Below are 15341 nucleotides of genomic sequence, written 5' to 3' on the forward strand. Positions count from 1 at the left end.
GGGGGAATAAGAGAGGGAGGAAGATAGAGAGAGGGGGTGGGGGGAGGGAGAAGGAGTTAAGGAGACGGAGAGGAAGAGGAAGAGAGGGGGGAGGGGGGATCAGAGAGAGATAGTTTCAGAGATGAAGAAGAAGAGACAGACAGAGAGGGAAAGAGAGAGAGAGAGAGAGGTGTGGTGGGGAGATAGTGCCAGAGGGGGAGGAGAGAGAAAGAATATATATATATAGTTTAAAACTGATCATAACATTGAAATCGATTTTAAATATAATTTTATATATTTCTGACCCGATAAACACAAACTTGCTTAATCCATTTGGTAAATTTAACTCACATAAGTGCAGAGAAACTTAATTTACTCCAACTTCACGTTTTTAATGTGAATTTATATCAAAACAATCAAACTTATAAACAAAAAGTTATAAAACAGTCGACACGTAAAGAGTTACTTCATTTTCATAAAGTCCTACAAAGGAAATCTATCCATTTCTGTTTTTAAATCTTTATTTTATCATTTTATCTATTGACACTTGATTATTTACTTGTTTGCACTGTTTTGGTTTTTCTATAAAGCATTAAGAGTGTGAGAGGGAGAGACAGGTAGACGGGGAGGGGGGGGATTATGTAATGAGCTTAAAAACAAAACTCATCCAACACATGCCATGAAATGTAAGATCAGGATCCATATCGATTGATTACAGACTGATATCAGTATTAGTGGTGACTCAGAGGAAGTAGGAGCACACACACACAAACGTAAACATGTCAGTCCCATTCTGAGTCTTGAGCAACCGCACACAGAGCGTGAAGTATTTCATTGCCCATGAGACAGATCAGGTTCAGATTCACAGCTGGAATCTTTCCTAAAGGCATTTTGTAGAACGTAAACAAAAGATTTTAAGATACACAACACGAGGGCCGAGTTGAGCACAGAGACTCACTGTTGGAACATGCTGCTGAATGAATGAATGACTATCACTTGCCAAATTCCGTTTTAAAAAGGCATGATTCTGTATATTCTAGATAAAGTAAACTAAACGGTTATGGGCCCTCATTAAAATCTGGGTCAAAATATCCAAGTGACAGAATGTTTGATTTCTTTCGGGTATTTTATTTTTGCTATTTCTCTTGTTTATTTGCTCCAACTCTCGATCAAGTTAGATTTTGTATCGTATCATTTGCAGTCTCTAATATAAAAAAAAAAATCTTATCTTGAATGTTATCATTTATTTTTATTTGCCCTGTATGAGAAGCACTTTGTTACAGCTGTTTTGAAAGGATCAATGTAAATAACTTTATCTATAGAGCACTTTTCAGCACATAAAAAAAACAAAGTGCTGCACAGAAGAAAGTACATAAATAACAATTGGAATAATAATAATAGAGATAAGACTGGCACCCTGAGTAAATTCAGGATTAAGACTTTTGACTTGGACTTAAAAGACAACGCTCTTTCCTCTGGCAATAATATTCAGAGCATGGGAACCTGATGGCAAAAGATCAGATCGTTTGAGCTTCTGCATCTGAAGGTGTCCACATCTGTGATATCAGCTGTTTAGAGTGTAAACAAACATCTCCCCTCTTGATATTCTGACAACAGACCACTCAACCTTGAAAAACACATTGTTTTGCGGTCAACACCTGTAACACAAAATGACATGTTAACAACGATTGAATCCCAACGACCATCAAACAATAACAAGAATGCAAAAAGTAGTTTATTATCTTCACTGTCATAGAATAAAATTGTAGTTATACATTACTAGAGGCATCGATTTAGTCTGAACTGTCCACATTTAATTTTTAAATACGGCGTGGTGACATCAACTGCTGCAAATCCAAGTGCAACATGTTGCACCATCACATACAGTACAGGAGCAGTAATAATGCCTGCAGTAGTTTTTTGAGCAAACACTCTTACGTGACCTAATGCCTCAAATAATGTCTTCTTTTTTTAAACTGCAGTCTTTACAACACAGACAAGTACTTTAGTTGGTGCGGTAATTAAGTCCAGTGTCAAATCAAAAAAAGAAAAAGGTTTTCCCTGTTGTGAAGCACGGTTTCAGAGCTGTGGTAACAACCATGGAAGGACAAAACTTTTAAGATCACTCAGAAAAGATGTGTGAGGTCCAACTTCCTTTCACAAAATAGGACGGAACAAATCTGGTGACTTTGCTTAAATATAAATATGACAATCATAATATTTATCTTTGAATAAGCTATCTCTTATACCTGACTACCGTGGAGTAGAAAACAAAAAGGAGGAAGAGGAACCGATGGACAGAGATGTCCAGACACAGAGCCAATCGAGGGAATGATAAGACTAATAAGACCCTCTCTTCTAGAGACTAGACCTATCTGGCCAGCCAGAGCCTCAAGCCGGGACAGTGGGTGAGATGACGCCTCACTGGACCGGGCTTCGAATCTGTGACAGTACAGAGGTGCTGCTCAAACTCCTGGAGGAGGCGACCGCCGTTTCCTGATCAGCGAGTATGTAATGAAAACTGTGAGTGTACTTATGTGACCGTTGAGATGAGACGTGAGAAGAGACTCAAAGAATACTATGACAGTATAACGGATGAATTCATAAAAAGGTGTATACACAAAAAAAAAGAAACTGGCAATTTTTTTTCTTAGAAAAATAAACATTACAATGGCACAGGACAATAAGGGGACATACTAAATAAGTGTTTTTGATTTTCTATCAGGGCCATTGGGGGGGAGGGGAAAAGTTATAAAAATAAGTGTGTCTGTATTCAGAATTTTAAAGTAAATTAAACTGGTTTACCCATGATACCCCAGGGGAAGAAAAAGGGCAGGTGGGCTCGCAAAAAAAAAAAAACATACCAAAAAGAAAAGAAATTGGCACAACATCACTTAAATGACAAGGCAGGTGTCACTCTGCCACGAAGAGGCCGATGATGGGCAAGAGCGAGGCTTCCTCTGTCCACATCTAGAACAAAGTGGCAGTCTGGGTCACCCAGTAGCAACGGACAGGGGTGCTGGTTATCGGCATTACCGCAGATCACTCGGGATGAGGCTGCAGGTGGTACACGTGACATCATCCACGCCAGACCTCACCCTGTGGTTAGTTCACTTTATCCTGGAATATGTAGAGGTTGTTGGTCGTGGCCACTGCGATGATGTTGTCCTGCGGGTGCCAGGCCGTGTGGAGGATCTTCTTGTTGAAGTCCAAACTGTCCACGCTGATTTCATCCTTCTTGCGCTTGCCGCCGGCACACACCTTACGGGGCTTAAGGACCTGCATGGGCTTGCTGTTTTCCCGGGACGCCTCCAAGGTCACGTCCCGCCTCTGGCCGCGGTCGAACATCCGGAAGAAGTTGTTGTATGAGCCGGTCATCACCACACTGATGGGGGGGGATATGAGAAAGATGTATAAGAGTTTAGCGAAGTGAAACATCTTTGTGGTTTCAGAGACAATCAGGATAAGATACTTAAATTTACTTTTTTACATGGATGACAACAAGCTAAACTATTGACCTGATTCTGAATAAGTTTATACAAGTTACTAATAGGATGTTTTATTAATATTCTTGTTTACATGTTTCAGAGCATAGACTGACGACTTGTTTCTTCAAACAATCACATGAAGAATCTTAAAACCTCAATCAGAAATATTTTATACAAGTACATGTGGATAATATTTGACGGAATGCCATAAGTTTAATTTCTAGACAGTACAACAGGTGTAAAGAAGTGCTTTAGTCAAACAAAAAAGGTTAAATTGAATATACAGGAATCTGTGCAAAGACAAGCTCTACCAACATTAGGTTTCTTGGTGTTATTCTCTCTACCTGCTGCACATCCTCACCTGTCATTTCCATTCCAGCAGCATTCAAACTTGTCAAAGATGCAGTCGTTCTCGTAGAGTGAACATAACTTGCTCCTCAGGTACTCGTGAACCTGAAACCATCAGAGACAAAGGTTTGATTGAAATATGACTAATATGCAGGTTTATCAGATTATGTCCATGCCTCATTTATCACAACAAAAATAAGCCTGGGCACGGCCCAATTTGATATGTTATGGTGCCACCTAGTGGTCACTATGTAGAATTGTAAGGAATGGTTAAGGGGAAAAACAAGGTGGCCTGTGCAGACTAAACAAGATAATATTAGCCTTTTAATATATAATTCAAAATAATTCTGAAATTCTGCAAAGGTGCTCATAACCTATGTATTAAACTTGACAGCACTCACCTGATGGGTCTCCACTGGCCTGTTCTCCATGTTCAGGTCCCAGATCTTCACAGACAAGTAGTCTCTGGTCATCATGTAGCGTCCGTTGTGGCTAAACTTGACGTCCGAGATCGAGGAGATGATCTCGGAGAAGAAGGAGCGATTGCTGGGATCCTCTGGCTCCTCGAACACTGCAGCAGAGAAAAGAGTATGTCACAAGAACAACAAATTCAGCGTTTTAATTTATACGTCTGTGTGAGAACCTGTTCGATGTGATGATTAAAAAGTAGATACTCACGTTTTGAGTGCTTGTCACAAAGTGCTGAAGCCCTCATGTCACACAGACGAATGGTTCCTTTGCTGCTGCTGTAGACGAAGGTGTTACACTGATGAGGGTGGAACTCGGCCGCTGTGATCACCTCCGTCAGCTCCTCCATGTTGGCAGGTTTAATGTCAACAATATCTGAAGAGCACGGTTAAGAAGAACAAACCTTTCCAAGGTTTAGGACCAGGACTCCCCTGGTTTTACCATACGTGATAGACTGTGCAGTGGCATAAAGTACCACTCACATATGTAAAACAAAGGTCAACAGACAAACATGTGTTCACGTATTTAAAGATACTGAAGCTGCGGTCAGTGATCTCGAGGTTCCAGAGGTTGATGCGGAGGTCGTCCGCAGACAGGTAGGTCTCCTCGTCGCTGTTGACTGAGATAGAGTTGATGTGGTAGGTGTGGGCATTGGCAAACACCCTCCGTGGACTGGCCTCCACCATGAGGTCCATGGGTATTAAAACCGGTACCTGAGATGAGAACAGAGGACATGAGCAGCAGCCAGAAGCGTCAAAAACCCGTTCTACACAGGATTCATTCCAGCTGTTATTTCTCAGTCTCATCTCATGCAAGCCTGACAATGAGATTATTTTAAAATCAATAGACGTCTGCACCAGCCACAACACAAAGACAGATGTGAAACGGTCTGTTAAATCCATGGTAAAGACAACCCAGGGGAGGAAAAATCGTTAAAAATCAAAAATGCATTTTTTAAAACATCAATCTCATTTCTTAAAAATGTGAGATGTTTGTCTGAAGTCCTTCATAGATTTGTACCCAGAAGGTGCATGATTCTACCTGGAGTCCAGACATCAGCTCAAACAGCAACCATACTGGCATAGATTGAGATTACAGCTGTTCTGATATTGTAGAGGCCTCAGGTGCTGCAGAAAATGTCGGGTTGGGTACCGATCCTATACCACATCTTTAAAGTAAACTGGTTCCAACCAGATAAGACTGAACAGTTGTCACAGTCAAGCTAGATAATACAATATGTTAAGTGTTGTATGTATGTGTTATTTTAAAGGGTTGAATCTGAGTCAGGCTAAACAACAATCCTAGTAATGATCCCTTTCATACAAGGTTGGTAGAATAGAGCAGTTCAAATACGTTATAGCGGTTGTTTTATATTACATGTTTACATTACATTATATGTCATTTAGCTGACGCTTTTGTCCAAAGCGACTTACATTTTTAGAAAACTCAACATTTTTATGAGGGGCATTTAGGGGTTCAGTATCTTGCCAAGGACACTTAGGCATGCAGATGGGAAAGAGTGGGATTCGAACCGGCAACCTTCTTGTTGCAGAACACCCGCTCTATCCCCTAGGCCACGCTCTCCCCATATAAATGTATATGTATATAAATATACTTGTATTGTATCAATTCTCGGTAATGACAGATATGCAAAGTATATGAGTATAGATCGTATACATCATACAAAGCTATTACCTGCGAGGATGTACTTTGACAGTTTCTAGCCCCACACCTATGTTGCACCCACACATGCAGTTTCAATAGCTCTGTCTGATGAGACTCCGTCTGATGAATCTCTTAGTCATGTAAAGATGGTGCTTGACTAGTTTTGCCACACCCATTAGGGAAGGGAAGCTCAGAGTTCTAAAACTTTTGTGTTCTCTGTATAAACGGGTAATTTTTTAACCGCTCCCAGGTTGTGTTTGATTAAAGTACTCACCCGCAGTGACGTAATAGTGTTTGGATCTTTGTAGCGTCCATCCTCCTCTTTGAGATTATAACCCTCTGGTCTCTTGTCTCGTTCACTGATTTTCCATAACTTAATTGTCTTATCTGAAAAAAGTGGCATGAAAAAGAGGAAATTGCTCAGATATCATTTACCTGAAGTGTGAAATGAGACTTATTACATTCTCCAGGATAAATGGTTTTATCTCACCTCTGTTAAATATATTAGGTTATGTGCCAAATAACTAATAACTAACTCACCATTAGTTGACAACAGGAACTGAGCGGCGTTCTTCTGAGGGAGCCAGCGAATCTTGTTGATCTTCTCTTCAATTTCCAAACTCTTCAAGTAGTCGAACTCTGGCTCGTGGCTCTGGAAAGTGCTGTAAACATTGTATTCGCTCCGGAACTGAGGCTGACTCTTATTCTGTCGGGAGTCAGGCAAAATATCAGAAATAAATGAGGAAGCAGATGTTAGACGAGAAGAAGACAGTTGGATGATTTTTGTAATAACTTTTATTTCAAAATGACAATATCCTAAAGAATTCACCTAAAGTAATTAACAGACAGAGATCTAAAGCAGAATAGTATTGTGTGTTTTGTAAAACATCCTAATAACTGAATTATTCCAAAAATATGTGGGAATAAATCAATAAAAGATAAACTATACCTCTATTTCCTGCTGGAAAATGACGACGCGCCCACCCTTGTCTCCTGTGGCCAGCAGCTCCCCCGTGTGGTTAAACTCAACCGTTGAAATGATGTCCGCTGCAAAATAAACACAAACATGGAAGCTTACATCCCTTACAATGTCATTTTTCAGATTGGGTGTACAGAAATAGAACAACCTCTTAACGATACAAAAGACAAACCCTAACTAACCCCGTTTATTAACGGTCTGGGAATCAGAGCGCATGAGATGGACGAGTGTGTCGGCCGGAGATGAAGCATGTAGAGCAGACGGGGAAGGATCACTAACCTAGTTTCTCTCTTTTCTCTCCCCATCCTCACTCTATTTCCCCCAGCACTAGAGTGCTGCTCTATACTGAAGCATGCCCTTTCTCCCTCAACACACACAAACACACACACTTAACCCTTTGTTGGCCAACGAAGCAGAAAGACAATGCTGCTGAAGGTTGTAGCAGGAGGTCTATGTGAAAGTGAGCTCCCTGCAGCTCAATGTAAGATCTAATACATGTGACCCAGTATTACGGCTACTTGAGGAGAGGATTGTTTACTGAGTTATTTGTTATTATCCATCAGCCTTCATTAACTGCATTACCACAACAGATCCCTTTAGTTAGAAAGTAACTACATAGAGCTGATCCTGAGGAAACTGTAAGTGGGTGCAAGGACCTGCTGCCTCTGCTAACTGCCCTTGGCGTGGATTGAACTCTGAACCTTCTGATTACAATAGAGCAGTGTTAACCTACGAGTGACCATACACTCAATATATATGCTGTATCAGCAGGGGTGAGAATGTAGTGTTTGGTTAGACCATGTTGAAAATAAAGAGTATTTGTAGAACATTTCAGACCCAAAAAGCACACATTTTGATCATGTTGGCATGACTGTACACTGTAGAGTGAAATAAGCAAGGAACATTTACATTATGGTTAAGTTTTTAAAGATATAAACCATGTGCACCTATAGAAAGGATCAATCCCCCCTGACAAGACTAACACAGTGCATCACAAGTTCAGACTTTCTGAACTTGTGTCTAAAAAAAAAAGGCTTCTCTTCAAACCATGAGAAAACATACTGCAGTGCTACTCCTTTTATCTCAGCAGAGATAGGAAAAACATGTCAGATGGTGCATTCATGTGGTATCAGAATAAAAAGGAAAAAAGAAATCAGTTCCTGAGGGGACATTTTTTTGTGAAACCTTCTCGACTCCGAATTCCCACACGAACACAAAACTGTTTTGCAACAGTGGTCATATTAAAACCCCATCAGTCAGCATTCCAATTCTAGTATGCACAAAGAAATAGTCAAACAATAAGTTATGGTTAGGGCTATTAGACTGTGGTGATCGGCTATAGTCGAATTCCCCCAACAGTTTGGTAATATTTTTAACATATAACAGGCTTCAAGTGTTTTTGAGACATTCTTTTATGTAGAGCTGTTTGCGGCTCTTTAACTCGGTGTCGCTCTCCCTTACTCAAACACTTTTACCTTTACTTCACTTTTAAGTCATGGTCGCACAGGTCATAAGCCGCATCAGTAGAATACCTCCTGTTTTCTGTGCTGTCAAAACAGCCATTAAGTTTTACCATCCTCACAGACAGCCAGACCAGGACAGGCAGGGAGAGCTAGGTTTAACAATGCTCTCTGTGTACCTGTCACTCAGGATCTGTTGTGCAGGGCAGTGAGCTGTGTGCGAGCTCACTGCACAATCACAACAATCATTAATCGAATTCCATGGGAAACGCTGATGATGATGCTTTTCTTCACACAAGTTGCAGAAATGTTGGGTTCCTCAGATGTTAATGTATCTTTAAGTTATGCCAAAAATCCCTACCTTGCTTTTACAGTTTTTTAATGTTTTTCTTTGATTCAATTATCTCACTACACATCAGATCAGGCTGCACAATGTATTTTCTGTTTTGCCTGTTCAATACAATACAAGTTTAACAAGGTACAGCTACTCCCAGATAACGCTCCCTGTGAACGACAGTTATGAAACAGGGCAGACGACTCTCCACTCTACTGAGCGCACACGCATTCAAGTAGAGCATGTGGGGGCGGGACTCGTACAGAGACTCCTTTTTCTGTCATATCTGTTTTAGGTACAAAAGAAAATGAATCCTGTTAATGTTAAATCATTTAAAAAGGCTAATATTAAAGAGTATCTACCAATGCTAAAAGAAAAAAACAACAAGGAGAGAACAGAGAGGGAGTGCAGATGTAGCATTAGTTATTAATGAGTAATGGCAGCCAGTATCTCTGCGTGAATGCTGCACGAATCAACAACGGTGTATGATTTTTTCTGTCAATCAGAGGCATGTGTTAAGAGAGCGACAACATACCAGAGCTCTGCAGTACATCATGAGCAGAACCACATTTTTGTTTTACAGTAAAGCATGTTGTCATTCTTTAGATTCCAGCTTAGCATGTTAAAAACAGTCTAAAGCACGAGAGCTGGCGTGAGACAGAAATGTATTTTAATTATTTAGGGATAGAAAGGTGCAGTTGGTAGCCTGGTTTCTAGGTTTTTACAGCGAGCATCGACCCTCTTAACGATCAGAGAAGGCCAAGGTCTACTCCTCTCACACAGAGCTTCAAGCTAGGGTTGGTTGCTGGAAGACGTCACTATGGCTGAGTCACAGGCTTGAGAGCTGCCGATACCTGCATTAGCTGAGACGGTGAACATGAGGAGGATGCAGGGGAGCACCTGGGTCGAGCGGAACAGAATAGTGAGAGAGGAGGCTCATGATAACTCTCGTTTATTCGCCATAAATTTAATATAATTGATTTAAAACGCAAAATAATGACTGAAGATTTAGACTGTTAGCTGAATGAATGTCTGATGAGTCATGATCAGGCCGCAACATATAGTCACCAGATGCAGCAAGTGTAAATCTTTTTGCATCTCTTGTGGTGCACCCATCGAACCACAATTTGACGGAAAAGACCAAAAATAGCACTGTGCCTGAAGAACACACACACACTTCTACATTCATTTCAATGAGTCAACTGCTTTGGGACAGAGGGGCTGCTCCCATCGACGGCTCCAGCTAAAGCACAGAATTAATTCAACTGTCAACACACTGCACTGGCCAGTCAAGCATGTACTCACACGCTCAAGGTAAAATACCTAGAGTCGTGAATGGTTCAAGCATTCTGCTGATTCTACTGTTTACCTTGCAGTCATTGCGACAGAGGGAAAAACTACTGCTGTGACAGCTCTGTACATATACTGTGTAATAGGAGTAAAACCTACTGGGCTGTGTCTGCCATGTTTGGATACAACAATATGCATCACAAGCCACTTGGCGTGCGGCAGGCCCTGTTACCACATTTCCCAATTGTTGGGAAACCTGCACTGCACCATGAGCAACTGAGATGCGACTCAGTGATGTAGGTAGAGCACATAAAGAATGCTGTTCACTGCAGCTCTTCCTCCAACCAACCCAATGTGGCTGCTACTAATTACATAAACAACCTGCCGTCAAGTCAATGTTATATTTTCACTGTTCACACTTTATGTACAATTTAAACTCAGTGACAACAAGGCAACACTTTCTGCAGTGGAAATTATTTAATCAGCAACAGCACCAAGTGTTTGGTTTGTGTTATCGCTACCTTCACACAGGAATTATACCTACAACACAGCCAAGGATTTAGGAAGCAGGCGGCTGTCTGATAAAAATAAGCCGAGAGTGCAGGAGTGGAAGCAAAGACGCGTATGTCACACAGGGGCCGCAAAATTTCTCAAAGATTCATACAGTAACCTTGATAAAACTGGCCCTTTCTGTGTGTTCATCTGCATAAAGAGCAGACAAGAGGGGCGTCAATGAAGAGCGATGACAAAGCTGGATTAAGGGTTGGGCGAGTCACAGTTAAGGTAAGGACTAGGGCTGCACAATATATCTCATCGAGAAATAAACATACACGATATACAAATTGCAAAAGACTGCTTGAACTGCAATAAATGGTGTTCTATGTACCATGCATTCACACTTTGCAAGTCAATATATTTGACCAATCAGATAGAGCCCTGCTGCCCAAGATGAAAAAGCTAAGATATTGAGATGTGCGTGTCCAGGGTTCTGCAAAGAGTAATCTGAGCTGCCTGCGTGACATTTCGTGCCACATCCCGGGACAAATTGAGATCTTTCGCTTTGGTTTAAACGTTGATTTGTTCAAATTGACAGCACAATATCAAAACTAATCATCAAATAATAATCAATACTGTCCTTAAATGATCAACCAGCCCGTCCCGCTCATTCCCCTCCACTCTCACCAACACGCAGAGTCAGGGACTCACACAAAAACAGCCTCAATGGACATATGTAAAAACTCACACTGGGTAGAACAGAATTTGTAAACCTAGACAACGTATGGAGCCTGAGAAGATGGGGTGACTCGGTTGGCATTGCGCAGCACAGGTGATAGTTAATTTTTGTTATGTCCAAACATGTAAGAAAAGCAGAAAGATTAACACTGTATGCTTAAGTATTTGCTTATTTATCGCAAGTTATATCTTCATCGCAAGATTTAACAACGTTATCGCATGTCAAGTGTTTTTCTAATATGACGCAGTCCTAGTAAAGACTAGTTGTATTATTGAGCAACACCATGGAGTGTGAAGTACCGCTTGTTAACACAGTTAAATCATGCCATAACCGATAAAAGAAAAGAAGGAACTGCGCACCGTTTTATTTCACAAATAACATTTTCCCCAGTTTCCCATTCATGTTTAAAATATAACATACCTTCAGCAACGTCATCATCGATGGCTCCTTTAACCTGAGAGAAGCACCACTGCATGTCACCTCCAGGTCCTGCAGATATATAAAAAAAGGAAAAAATACTGACTGATTGCAAGTTTATTACAAATAATTAGCTGTAATTTGAAGCTTTCCAATGCTGCAGTTTGAAATGTTTCTTCTTCACCCGTTATAACTAAGGCAGAGCATTAAAACTAATTAAACTGAGAACATGTTTGGACTTCTCTTACATGTACATGCACGTATTTCCAGAGAAACACCTCCGGGGATAAATGAAATGTCGGAACCATAGTGAGATAATAGAGCTGTGGAGAATATTCGTGTGGTCATACTTGTGCACACATTCTCTCACATCTTCTATTGATCTAATACAAATCTAAAAATCAAGCTTTACATACTACCCATAAACTGAATAAATGCATCGAGCAAATAACTGCAGAGCATTTAACCGTCTCTTTAAATATGTGAGCCTGTGGTTTTCTTTCAAAGATAAAAGGTGGATTATAAGCTATAAATAAATTAGGATTTATCTGTAGATCATAGCGACAATCGGTAGATTCAGTCTCGAGGCTTCCTGCTTTTGGGCGAAGTTTAAGGTTATGGTATGTCGATGTCAAACCTGTTGAGGCGAGTGATACGTGGTCATTATCCTCGCATCATTTCATTGCTCAACCCCTTTTGAATTCCACACATTTGTGCACGTGATCATTTATGTTATTACACAATAAAAATAAAGGTGGTGTCACTCATCAACGGCAATGGCTGCACGTAGTGGAGCAGCTCTGCAGAATTACCAAGGACAAGAATGAGTCACCGTGGTTTCATCAAACACCAGTTCTGAAATGAATCATGGTTTTAAAACAAAAAGGTGTAGCCCCCCCCCCAGCCCACCCCTCCAGTGATGACAGGCAAGAAAATGCATAAAGCAAACAGGTGTTGCAATATGGGGTTCATGTCACCTGTGAGTTTCTGCAGGAGGATAATATGCAATGGCTGAGGACCAGTGTCCCTTTCCCCGCACTAAGGGAGTGAACGCGTTTACCTGAACAGCTCACCAGTGACCTAATATTTCCAGCAATCAATCAGAATTGAGACGAAGCCAATTGTAGTTTTTATACATCCACATCTCGCGTATCAGCTGATGAATGAAACGTGAAACGCTCCGTGCGGCTAAACGAACCCATGACTATCCGGGTGTAATCTGCAGGGAGGGGTGCTTTCCCATTGAAGTGTATTTATATCTGCATGCTTCTCTCTCTGTGGAGTTTTCAGCCATTTCAGCCAGAAAAACTGCACATAACACGAACGAGGGGCTCGCTCCGCCTGCAGCAGGCCGGGGAGCTAGCCTGCATGTGGGCAATGTCAAAGTTTGAGCTAGCGTTAGCTCGCCCGTCTTCTCAAGCCAGTCGTAGCCCCGTTCCAGAAATATGTTCCCCGGGGTGGACGCTGTCGGGTTCCCCCTACAGCGTCCACCCCCTACAGCTACATGTTTTATTCCCCAATCTTAGCAACAAGGGGGATGATTTAGATGAGATAGCCATTACACAATTTCGAGAATCAACCCCGAGAAGTTAGCAGCACTGTCACGCGTAGCTGTGTTTGGCTAGCGCAGGGCTAGCTTGAAGAGACTGGTCCCGGGCAGGCGGATCATGGTAAACAGCTAGCCGTGTGCTAGCAGCAGCAGGCTAGCTAGCTCGCTAGCTAGTTAGCTTTAGTCGGCAAAAAAAAGAAACAGGCCAGATGGGCGACGGCACTGCAGCTTGCTAGCTAGCGTTAGCACTAGCTAAGTTTGGTTATGCTAAGTGCCGCTAGCTGAACTGACACTCGGCTGATAGCGGAGCCTCGCAGCCGTCGGTGCGGACACGCAGCCGGGCGGATGGAGGCTGTGGAGCCGGCCGGCCCCGCTGGTTCGGGGGGTTTTGTCCGAGCTGTGGTTCAAATGAATTACCTGCCATGACGAGACAGACACTGGAGCCTCCGTCAGTCACGATCCTGCTCCCACTCCCACGCGCTGGCTCGTGGGACAGGAACTTTCTCTTCCGCCGTGTGGTAGTTTGCACAAACCTGGCTGTGGTGCGCACAATTCACCGCAACTACCGATGTTTTTAATGAGGGAGGTTCTCCGGTGCTTCCCGCTCCTCTCTCTCTCCGTGTCTCTCTCTGACTCTCGCCTTCTCTCGCTCTCTCTCCCAGTCTCTCGCTCGCCCCCTCGCCGCCGGCTACTTCGCGTCTATGGAAAGCCAGACGGTCCAAAAACACGTGTATTTGTAACGCGCAAACTCCATGCAATAATTTCATATAATTTAGCATGTATGTTTATGTGTGTATATATGTACTGTATGTACGTATGTGTACATGTGGTGTGTACGTGCATGCATGTTTGTTTGCATTTATGTGTATGTATATGTATATAGAGGTATGTTTACCTCTATTGTGGACGAATTTGGACATGTGTGTACATATACACATGTATGCAGATAGCTCTACGATTGACGTCATTCAAACGTAATTATACAGAGCACACTCGTGAACAGTAATTAGGAAAATTCTGTTTCATTTTATGAAAAATCTTCACTGTAGATAAACCAGGTAGGATGACCACAACATTTTCTGACTTCACTGTCGACTGTTTACAAAAAGCTGTAGAACGCATCGTCCAGCACACAAACAATAAAATAAGATATGGTATATTGTATAAGCATCTTGTAGCTGCAGAGCATCAACACAGGACAAGAAAACAGAGCATGGACCTAGAATAATATATCAACTTGGACTTCACAGTGTTTAACATGAAATATGAGCTTTTTCTGTGGTGCATCGGAGGAAAATTATGTTTGGTTGTAGAATGCTCATCTGTTGTTCTTTGTATTAACTTCACACTTGTGCCCAGAAGTGAAATCCAACTTCATATAATGTTGCAGCTAGCGATCAACAACCGTCAGTGTTGCAAAGCCAGGTTCCAGACAGTTCAGGATTTTGGATTCTCTGAGAGCTAGAAACAGAAGAAATATGTTCAAGAGAAGATAAACTTTTACCTTATTGATTATAAACATTGTTCAATGTGTATTTATGTGCACAAATCAGCGAATAGTGGTTTAATTATAATACAAGCAAGTGCAACTTTCTGAATCTTTATTGATCTGCATGACAATAGAAATCCTCATTGTAGAAGTATGTAATTGCCTGCCAATATTTTTCTTAGCTTTCGTGTTATTGTCAGCGAGTCGTGCCAAAGGAGCCCCAGTCTGCTGGCGGACTCGGGAGACGACTGACGAGCTCGTAGCGCCACAAACACAGAGGCCTTCAGATGTGTAAGTGATGGTTTCACCACCCACACGGACACTTTCTCTTGTTCAGACGCAGTGAGCCCCCTGACGAGGAGAGACACTCAGCAGAGAGAGGCAGGAATGTGAGGGAGACGAACATTTCTTCGCCAGAGGCTTGTTCAGTCGGAGTAGAACTGTCACAACAGTCAGCTGCAACGTCTTATTAGACTCGGTGAAGCTGTCGATTCACTTCCAGACACGCGCGTTCTGACCCACTTCACCTTTCAATAATGTAAAAAAAAACCTTTGAAGCTAAGAAATACAAGAAACGCAGAGGCGGGTAACGGACAGCCCTGTTGAAGGCCTCAGATTAAGAGCTGGAAGACTCAGTTCAA

The 15341-nt window shown here is 41.9% G+C and overlaps 1 protein-coding gene across 1 annotated transcript; it reads right to left on the minus strand.

Annotated features, from left to right (window-relative positions):
• Positions 1-1696: 1696 nt before the first annotated feature.
• Positions 1697-13901, minus strand: ppp2r2ab (protein phosphatase 2, regulatory subunit B, alpha b). The gene is made up of 10 exons (XM_062412442.1): positions 13629-13901; positions 11666-11734; positions 6898-6995; positions 6489-6654; positions 6223-6335; positions 4819-4996; positions 4494-4658; positions 4217-4386; positions 3829-3920; positions 1697-3364 (listed from the first exon to the last, which is right to left on the minus strand). Exons 1-10 carry the CDS (start codon positions 13633-13635, stop codon positions 3085-3087), a joined length of 1338 nt encoding a protein of 445 aa, XP_062268426.1. The 5' UTR covers positions 13636-13901; the 3' UTR covers positions 1697-3084.
• Between the last annotated feature and the right edge of the window lie 1440 nt (positions 13902-15341).

This window comes from Platichthys flesus, chromosome 19 (assembly GCF_949316205.1).
Source record: "Platichthys flesus chromosome 19, fPlaFle2.1, whole genome shotgun sequence".
Taxonomy (NCBI): Eukaryota; Metazoa; Chordata; class Actinopteri; order Pleuronectiformes; family Pleuronectidae; genus Platichthys; species Platichthys flesus.